We start from the raw sequence: 10,624 nt of genomic DNA on the forward strand, positions 1-10,624 counted from the left end.
ATGGTTGAGAAAAAACTCATGACTTGGAAGGTTTGCTTATAAACTCTACATCTTTCATTTTATCTCCTATGTTCATCATTCATTTTTGTCCAAGTATTAATAGTCAACTATATGAAACTGCATATCGAACTTCTCTAGTAGTCTCTCAATTTTATTTACTGTAAAGTAACGTCTCTAGGTTGAGTTTCTACCGTTCTTGATATGCAGTTTATGTCATGCCACAAATGTACAAAATAGGTAAAACATTGTTGGAATAAAGCAATATTGATTTATGAATGGCTTCATGCTATCTTGGGAGTGTACCGGCACGGCAAACTGATCATCAATTCATATATGTTACTCTGAAAGGAATTGATCTTTGGTTTGTAAGGTTACTCTCACAAGTGGCAACGCAACCCATGATTTTATGTCTTTTAAGTTTTCATTTAAATGGTTAGATACAATAGAGTAGCTGGGAGGGTGAAAATTAACTCTGCTTCATTAATCTAATCCCTTAGATGTTATGTAAATTGTTTATACGACAGTCATGTTTGGGTTGATTTATTTAACCTTATCTACTTGCATAACCATATGTGAGACTGTTTTCAGCTTGTTTTCATAAGCTCTATAGGATAGCTTATGTAAACAACCTATAACTTATGCATAAAATTGGAATTTATTTTATCTTTTGTGATAGAAATAACTTATACATAACCTTACTGTAAGCACTTAATTAAGCTTTTTATCCAAACGTGGCCAATTTCTCTACTTTTTATCGGAATGATGTTGAATTTATGCAGAAACAAAGGAAGTAGAATCCGAGTGAGGGCAAGGAGTGCACTGCTTTCTAATGGAGTTATTTTATATGTCCTTAACCTCCCAGAGTTTCAGAATTTTGTATTGCGGGCTCAATCTTCACAAATAAAATGACGCAGATGATTAGAAGATCAATGAGGTATTCCAGTTCTTTATCATACATCAATCAACAAGTTCTTTATATATTTAGATTTCACATAAATATTTTTTTATAACCTTAGAATAACAAGATTAAGGGAAAACTAGGCTGTGAGAATGTTAACATAGCTATCACGCAACGATGTAGCATAGAGTTTTCCCTCAGCTTCATGAACTTCACTGACTGATCCAGTACCAAACCCCTCAACAAGAGGCACAGCCTCTAAAATTAAACCTTGCTCATTGATTCTTAGTCCAAGAGGCAAAACAGGAGGTACTGGTGGTGGTGGTGATCCAAAAGGATAATTCACTGCCACCCAAAACTCGTTCTTCGAGGTCCTTTTGATGTTATCTGGTCTCCCCGGAAGCCACAAGAATATATCTGAAGTATATGCATTTGGTCCTGTAAGCCAGAATCTCCGGATTCTATTCGCCTTGTACTCACTTACAAGGACAAATGAACCATTGCTGCTTACTGCTACCCCTGTTGCCATAGCTAGATTACGGAGCAACAATGTGGTTACTTTCGTTGTTGGATTGTATCTGAACAGGCTTCCAGAAAAAATATCTCGGCTATTAAGTAGATTCCGGAGATCCCTGCAAAATTTAGGTCACAATTTTAATTGGCCAAGACTAGAGAGATAATATTTGCTACATTGAACATTTCCTGTGTGAACTCACTACTATCAATTCAAAATGCAACATATCATCAAAATAACATAAGAATTTTATTGTTGAAACATAGCATTATCGTTGTGTATATAAAGTGTATAGGCAAAAATTGATTTATGAATTATTAGACGCTTAAATAAGCTATTATTTCCTTTAATATACATGCTTTGAGAAGAGAATATTATAGGTCTAAAAAGTTACTTATGCTGAATCTCAAGATCATGATGACTTGATGATTCAGGCATGGCAAATTGAGATGCACAAATGTAGAAAGTTGACAAACTCATTCACAATGTTCATCTCACACTGCTAACATCATCAGCTAGCATAGCAATGCGAAAAAACATGGAAAAATCATGAGATAGAATTTAATGGTTTACCTGATCTTGTGATAATAGCTAGCTTCCGTAAAATAAACGATTCCAGTGTTAGGATCTACATCCGCGCCAGCAAGAAACCCAAAAGGGTTGCCTAGTACATTAGAAACAAGTTGTGTTGCAGCACCTCCGTCATAAGGGACCTTCACAAGTCCATAATAAGCATCAGCTATATATAATTCCTTTGTCTTGTAATTGAAACTCAACCCCATAGGCCTCCCACATGTTTCTTGGAGTTCCGAGAAGTCTGAAATTCCGTCACAATTTGTTTTGTTCCTATAACAACAATGACATGGTATGACATGGTTTAACCTTAACCAACTATGACTATAATTACATAAAAAGAACTATTATGTATTATATTTTGTAGTGAAACCCTATGAAGCACGTCGACACTGCTAATGTCAAACACATGAACACCGACATACCTGTATGGTGAAATGTGTGCAAACTCAAGGAAACAAGAACATTCTTCATCATATTTAAGAATTCTTCCATCAGATACACCAGTATAAGGCCCTCCACCAATGGAATCAAATGCTAGGGACTCGGGGCCTGTTAGTGATGGTGGAAGATAGAGTCTGTCCAGTAATTTGCAATAGGCAACTATAGATGATGAATTATAGAGTATGAGGGAGATTAAGATCCCAGTGATAACAGCCATGTTGCTAGACATGTTTAACTTGATTTTGCCAACATTAGTATCTTATGTATGTATATATAAGACAAGTTTGTTACTTGTAAACCAACGTGAAAGAGCAAGTGAAAGTTTGCGGGACCCACCTTCCAGCAAGAACACTAGGGAAAGTGGAATTACACAACATGGTTTGTTACATGTTTGGAAATTAAAATGTGACGCTATTGTCTTGCATGTAGACACTTTTGATGGTAAAAATCTGTAGAGACATTTGATATACTCAAGACGGATTTGAACCCAGTGTGAATTTCGTGGCTCGATTTTTTAAATTACAAAAAAAAATAAAGCTATTTAGTCTGTCACTGCTTATGTAATTTTTTCTTTTTCTTCTTAAAATTAAAAACTAATAAAAGTATTTTGATTTAATTGCACTTTTAGTCCGTCACCACATGTGCAGTAAGTTTTTTTTGTTATTTAAGAAGTATTATTTTTAAGTGAAAAATCGAACTAATATTATTGAGGTTATTATACAACCTTTCTAAGTTACACATCTTTTGATTCATTTTTTACTCTTGCGTATGAAGAAAATTCGGTCAGGAGAGGAGAATTCACATTGCGTGCTCATATGTTTCTCGATAGAGTTTAGTTATTACTTAATGATAGTGGAAACTTCGTACCTATAATATAGTAATCCAAAAAAAAGTTTACACTCTTTTTCAACATATTTGTTCCTTTCTCTCCTATACAATGTGCCAATGATCTTTAATTGCTTGATACCAAAAAATTCTAAAACATTATATGCGTGGGAGGTGGGACTAAAAAATAGTTAAGTAGATGTACTTTGGTTAAATTAAATTGAGTAAACTCTCAAATGTGCCCTCCCCACATGAGAAATAACACATTGAAATGCATTCACGCCATGCCAGTAGTCCCTGGTTGAGTTTCTTGTATTTAACTTAACGGAAATTGAACCCACTTGGATTGGCCTGATGGTATTGACTTGGGACCTGAGTGTACTCCTCTTCGAGATCTCAGGTTCGATTTTTCCTAGCGCCAATTTAGGTGGGCTAATTTAGCTTCCTCAAAAAAAAAAAAAAAACTTAACAAAAATTGATGGGTGACAGTTTTAAGTTGATAGTTTGAAAATCACTTTTCAGACGTAAACGACACTAATTCATTTGGGTGGCTCTTTTGCATTTCTAAAGTGGGTGTGTAATGTGTTGTTGGGTTTGTTAATAGTTTTTCACATTAACATTAACTTTGAGTCCAAGTATCTTAATCTCAATCTTATCTAATCTTTGTCTTAATCTTATCTTAATCATAATCTTATCTTAATAATATACAAGCACCAAGCAATAAATAGGCATTGCACATCTTAATCTTATCTTAATATACGAGCACCAAGCAACAAATAGGGATATTTGCACATGTATCATCATATGAGTGTTACTGTTTTGACATCCATTGTTTCTTAGAAACATATGGAAATTATCAAAAACACGATTTTTTGGTCATTTCCATGTGTTTCTAAGAAATAATGGATGTTAAAACAACAATTTACTCATCATATTATCAACCTCCATTTTTTGCCTAAACATATACATCTTACATCACAATCATAATCATAATAATTGTGATGTTTTTAATATGTTGGTCACATTTTATCCCTAAATTTTTCAAATCCTATGTTTTCCCTCCAACTTCACTTTGTTTTAAAATCTTAAATTTGATTTTGTGGTTCCGGGGTCTGAAAAATCTTTGAAATAATTTCTCAAACCTTCAAATCGATCTGTTTTTCCCAAATGGCAATGGTAACTGTTCCCGAGTTTTCTGAAATTTCTGCAATTTCCAGTGAAAAAAGTTTTTGGAATATCAAAGGTAAGGTTATTAGACTTTGGAGAGTTTCTGATTTCAATAGGAATAGTTTGCCCTTTTCAACCATCAATGGTAAAACTTGCTCATCAACCATCAATGTAGTGTTGCCTGAAGTATTTCGACATATCTCTAACTTTTTATGTGTCAAAGAGGAATCCATGGAATCTCAAAGCAAAGAAAAATGGTTTCCTTGTATATGGGGCCTTAGCATACCACAGAAATCAAGACATTTTTATGGAGGTTCTGTCGCAATGTTTTTCTCACCTACGATCAACTTCGACGGAGAGTTATACATCTGCAGATATGGAGGAATGAATACCATTGACGTGTTCTTTGATATAATAAGTAATTTGAAAAATTAGTAACTTCAAAATAGAGGAACACAGAAATTTTAGAAATGTACTTATGGGTTTTATAAAAGTCAAGAAATGAGTAATTTTGGAAAAACAATCAAGAGACTAAGGAGGAGATAATTGATTCGGCAAAACTGGTTTTTCTTGAGAGGAATTGGGGTAAAAATCATGCTGTCACTAACCAAACATGTAGCAATGTTTCTGCAGTAGCAGAGGTGCGCTAGTAGAAGTCGCCTGTGAGCTTCCAACAACAACAGCGTAATGGTTTCACTGCTGTAATAAACGATCAGACTGGCGTGTTTATTATGATCCTCTCGTAATGATTGATCATTTGTTGAACAATGAAGTGAACTAGTACGATTTTCCTTCAAAGTGTTAGGGTTAGGGTTGAAGTTTCACCTATTCCAGCCGACACTAATTATTATACTATGCTTCCTTCAATTATGAGGCCAGTAAGTATCTGTGCTTCTGGTTTTGAGCAATCACTAATTATGGCTTTTGCATTCTTCCCAGGGTTCCAAGCTACACTTTTGCTCGGCATCTCTACAACGCACTTCTTTCATCAATCTTGTTTGAAATCTTTCATTTCTCTGACGACTTTTCCCCTTAGCTTCAAATAGGAAAACACTTCTTCCTAGCGTCGATCAAGTGAATTCATCATAGATCAAATTCTATGTACATCATAGAAAGGTATAGTACAGATCTATGCAGTTAGCAAAGAAAATAGGAAACTTATTTTTGTTATAAAAGAGGGCCAAAAAAGGTCAGTAAATAGGAAACTTAACTGCTATTAACAGAAAATTTTAATTGGCTTGCACCGTTCAGCTCGCACGCGGTACTGCGTGCTGACGGAATCAATGGTAACAATGCATAGATGGGCGGCACCGACTATGGGTGAGCTGAAATGTAATGTAGATGCAGCTATTTTTAATGGTAACAATTGTTTTAGTGCAGGGATGTGTGTGCGAGATGATAGAGCAAGTTTATTTGTGCTCAAACGATGTGAAATATCGGTAAATCGATCCCCCAAGAGGCGGAAGCATGGGGTCTAAAGCAAGCTCTACTGTGTTCTTATGAATTTAGGCTTCTGCAAAGTGTTTATTGAACTAGATTCCAAACTACTCGTGGACGGCATGGCGGGAGACCAAGTCATACAACAGAGTGGGGTAGTATTTTATGTGCTTGCAAAACATTTTTATATTCTTTACCAAACTTCCGGATAAGTTTTCTTCGGAGACAAACAAACAATGTTGCTCACCTTCTAGCTAGTGGCGTTGTCTTGTGCTAGTTGCCAAGTCTCTGATTATATACCTCCATGTATTACTACTACTTTGATTAATGAAATGAGTTAAGTTTGTTGCTGGAAAAAAAAATTGGCTTTCACCGTTACCCTAAATTGGTCTTACAAGTTGATCTAATTATATCTCATCACATAGATAATTAAGGATATATTTTAAAACCTAACATAACAAAATGACATAGTATTAGGATCTGATCAAATATTTGAAAGGTTGAACACATTATAAATAAATTAAGATTCTTATGACTAATGTAATTGAGGGATATCATTCTCAACCTTTGCCTACACCAAGCTATTTCAAGATATCTGATACTTTATGTTGTTTTCTTAGGATTTGAAAAGTTTAAGTTTTTAAATTATCATTGAGAGGAATTGAATCTTATTATTATGATCACATGACATAACTTGAAAAGTTTGAGCAATTTTTCCTGTACACACCAACTTTATAATAAACAATTATATCAGTAAATTTTTAAAAAAGGTAGAAGCTCATAAAGGAGCATGCATGCATCCAAGCTTCATGATTGATAAGGTTTACTTGGAAACTCTATATTTTTATTTTCTTGTCCTATGTTTATCATTCATTTATGTCTAAAGTATTCACAGTAAACTAAGTTTCATGACGTAGAAGGTTTGCTTAGTAACTCTACATTTTTCTTTTCTTGTCCTACGTTCATTTATGTCAAAATATTCATATAGATTTGCTTAGTCAACTATATGAAAATACATACCAAACTTCTTGTTCTTTATTGGATATGACAAATTTACTGACCATCAAATTAAATAGGTTACTACTATATGGAAGGAATTGATCTTTGGTCTGTAATTACTCTTACAACCCATGATTTTACTTATCCTAACTCCTAAATCATTTAGCACACTCATTCCATCATTTTCATTGCAATATTTTGATGTATATTGTAATATTTTAATTCAGCACACTGATACTATTCAGTGTACTGAGAAATATCGGTCCTTGCAAATTTTAGTTCCTCACATTGCAGCATATCACACGGATATTCATAGACGGAAAATTGGAATAAAATTCTGTATGAACTGTATTTCGTTGCTAGTTGCTACCAATAAAACAGATGAATATTACAACAGTAACATTAAATGCCCACATATAAAAGGGTCAATAGTAACATGAAATACCCACATGTAAATCGGGTCTTAACTACCGAACTAGAGCAATCGGGAGTTAGGACCCTAGTGGGGATTTTTTGGAAATTTGAGGGGCTTATTGAGCAGCTTTCGGTGGAAGGTGTTTTAGAATGAGCCATGATCCATCCTTAATGGATTTCTACTCTACAGGCCGAGCTCCGCATACATTCATGTGCTATGTTAACGTCCTTAATGGAATATCCCTTAAGTCTTTCTTCCTCGAGAAGTGAGTTTCGTACTATTCATCATGCCTCTCACTCACCTCAAACCCTTGGGACTTGAGTGTTGTGGTGATTGCAAGTACACAACTCCCTCAGAGATGTCACACTATCATCCTCAAACCTGCTACCACACTTTTGACCATCTCTCATAGTCCATCTCGGATCATCAATGCCGCATATGGAAATTGACCACGTTCTTTTCCACGAAATTCTACAACCTTCATGGTTATAGTCTATCCTAACTTTAGAAGCAAGGCTGGAATCTCATGATCAACCAAGATATTATCACTTACTGTATCCTCAAAGCTAAATATTTCCGACAAGAGGATTTCTTGAAAGCAGCCTTGGGCCATAATCCAAGTAATATTTGGTGTAGTATCAAGGCTTCTTAATGCCTTATAAGGATGGGTTATAGATTGAGAATTTGAGATGGATCACTTATCGACATTTGGAAAGAGCTATGGATTTGCTTTCACGGAAACATCAAACCTTATACTTCTGGAGGGGTGAGTACTACTTGTACTTATCTGACTTTCGGATTAGTAAAATTCTTTTGTTGGCTGTTGAAGAAAAAACCATATACTCCCATGGATGTCAGTTTGGCAACTCTTACTGTCCAAAACCTCATTAGGACAGATTTGAAGAGTTGGAGTTTTGATGTGCTCACAGCTGTTTTTGTTGCTCCGGATGTTTCCTCTATTGTGCGCATACCACTTCATCTGCACCTATCTTGTGAACAACGAATTAAGACGGGCACACGACATGGTAGCTACTCTGTAAAATCAGCTTATAACCTATCCGTAAAGTACTTCACAAACTCGGCTGAGTTAGTAGGGCCTGTAGATTGTGACCTACTATATGGGGCCTTAGCATACTTTAAAAAAAAAAAAAAAAAAACTTCGACAGAGAGGTATAACTTGTCCTGCTGTTTATTATACCAGCTTCCAGTCCGAGGATGAAACCAGTTTGCATGTGATGTTTACTTGTAGCATTGCAAAGGAGGTTTGGATGCATCTGCAGTTATAGGACCGGAATGAACAGAATCTACATCTTTTCCATATGATACCAGTGACGGGTTCTTTGATTTAATGAGTAACTTCAGCATAAATTAGCATAGGAATTTTACAATGTGCTTATGGGGTTTATGGAATAACAATCAAGAGACTAAAGAGCAGCTAATTGATTGGGAATAGCTGGTTTTGTTGAGAGGAACTGGTGTGAAAAATCATGCTGTCATTAACCAAACTTTGTTTCTGCAGCAGCAGAGGTGCGCTAGTACACGTCGAAATTGATAGTCTGATAGTCTGATACACAAATGTAGAAAGTTCACAAACTCATTCACATTGTTCATTTCACACAAGTAACATCATCAGCTAGCATAGCAATGCGAAAAAACATGGAAAAATCATGAGGTAGAATTGAATGGTTTACCTGATCTTGTGATAATAGCTAGCTTCCATGAAATAAACGATTCCAGTGTTAGGATCTACATCCACGCCAGCAAGAAACCCAAAAGGGTTGCCTAGTATATTAGAAACAAGTTGTGTTGCAGCACCTCCATCATAAGAAACCTTCACAAGTCCATAATAAGCATCAGCTATATATAATTCCCTTGTCTTGTAATCAGAACTCAATCCCATAGGTCTCCCACATATTTCCTGGAGTTCTGAGAAATTTGAAATGCCATCACGAACTGTTTTGTTCTTGTAACAACAGTGACATGGTTTAAGCCTAATTAACTATAACTATAGTTAGATGAAAAGAACTGTTATATATTATATTTTGGAGTGAAACCCTATGAAGTATGGCCTCCGACACAAACATGCTGACACTGCTAATGTCAAAAAAACATGACACTGACACCAACATCAACACACACACACACACACAAGAAAATATGAACACTATTTATATGTGTATCTAAATTTTGCAATTTGTTTCATTTCAAAAAAGTCCTCAAACAAGATATTCTAATCAATTTAATTTAATGTCTTTAGTCCCCTCATTGATCATTACTTCGACACATCTTTAACTCTTGTATATGGGTCAAAGAGGCATCCAAGGAATCTCAAAGCAAAGAAAAATAGTTTCCTTGTATATGGGGCCTTAGCATACCACAGAAATCAAGAGTGAAGACATTTTTATGGAGGTTTTAATTTGTCGCAATGTTTTTCTCACCTGAGATCAACTTCGACGGAGAGGTATACCCTTCCCAGCTGTTTGTACCTGCTTCCAGGTCGAGGTTGAAACCAGTATGCACATCATGTTTACTTGTAGCATAGAAAAGGAGGTTTAGATGCATCTGGAGATATGGGACAGGAATGAATACCATTGACGTGTTCTTTGATATAACAAGTAATTTGAAAAATTAGTTACTTCAAAATAGAGGAACACATGAATTTTACGATGTACTTATGGGTTTTTTGGAAGTCAAGAAATGAGAAATTTTGGAAAAAACAATCAAGAGACTAAGGAGGAGATAATTGATTCGGCAAAACTGATTTTTCTTGAGAGGAACTGGGGTAAAAATCGTGCTGTCATTAACCAAACATGCAGCAATGTTTCTGTAGTAGCAGAGGTGCGCTAGTACAAGCCGCCTGTGACCTTCCAACAACAACAGCGTAATGGTTTCACTGCTGTAATAAACGATCAGACTGGCGTGTTTATTATGGCTCAAACATCACAGACTCACGGTCTTTTAGTTTCCTGGTGATTCATGATGCTGAAGCTCTAGGGCTTCTGCGGTGCTCCAGTTTGTGCAGTAGTGGGAATTATTTTGACTGTTAACCAGTGGTGGATGTCATTACAGAAAGTATTGTTGATATAATTTAATTTGGTTTTCTTATATCTTTGTCAAAAAAGTATTGTTGACATTTTAGAGTGGTTTTTGCTCTGAAACAAGCGAGCATGGTGGCTCATCACACAGCAAAAGCCCTATTTGCTATGTTAGTCCCCATATTTTCTATGATCCTCATGCAATCATCGATCATTTGTTGAACAATGAAATGAACTAGTACGATTTTCCTTCAAAATGTGAAAAATAATCAAATCTCAACTTTGGAGTGCTATATAATCTTCTGCTTAGCACTTAC

At 35.5% G+C, this 10,624-nt stretch overlaps 1 protein-coding gene across 1 annotated transcript; it reads right to left on the bottom strand.

The window, feature by feature from the left end:
- Positions 1-1,021: 1,021 nt before the first annotated feature.
- On the bottom strand, positions 1,022-2,646 carry LOC11422294 (protein STRICTOSIDINE SYNTHASE-LIKE 11). The gene is made up of 3 exons (XM_003595591.4): positions 2,411-2,646; positions 1,986-2,258; positions 1,022-1,530 (listed from the first exon to the last, which is right to left on the bottom strand). Exons 1-3 carry the CDS (start codon positions 2,644-2,646, stop codon positions 1,038-1,040), a joined length of 1,002 nt encoding a protein of 333 aa, XP_003595639.4. The 3' UTR covers positions 1,022-1,037.
- Positions 2,647-10,624: the final 7,978 nt, after the last annotated feature.

Source organism: Medicago truncatula, chromosome 2 (genome assembly GCF_003473485.1).
Source record: "Medicago truncatula cultivar Jemalong A17 chromosome 2, MtrunA17r5.0-ANR, whole genome shotgun sequence".
Taxonomy (NCBI): domain Eukaryota; kingdom Viridiplantae; phylum Streptophyta; class Magnoliopsida; order Fabales; family Fabaceae; genus Medicago; species Medicago truncatula.

What these genes read in the sequence shown, in the direction of transcription:
- LOC11422294 (XM_003595591.4), bottom strand. Translation starts at nt 2,646, where the DNA reads ATGGCTGTTATCACTGGGATCTTAATCTCCCTCATACTCTATAATTCA. An exon ending in GCACACATTTCACCATACAG is followed by an intron (nt 2,259 to 2,410) that starts GTATGTCGGTGT and finishes TTGTTGTTATAG; the next exon opens with GAACAAAACAAATTGTGACG. An exon ending in AGCTATTATCACAAGATCAG is followed by an intron (nt 1,531 to 1,985) that starts GTAAACCATTAA and finishes TAAATTTTGCAG; the next exon opens with GGATCTCCGGAATCTACTTA.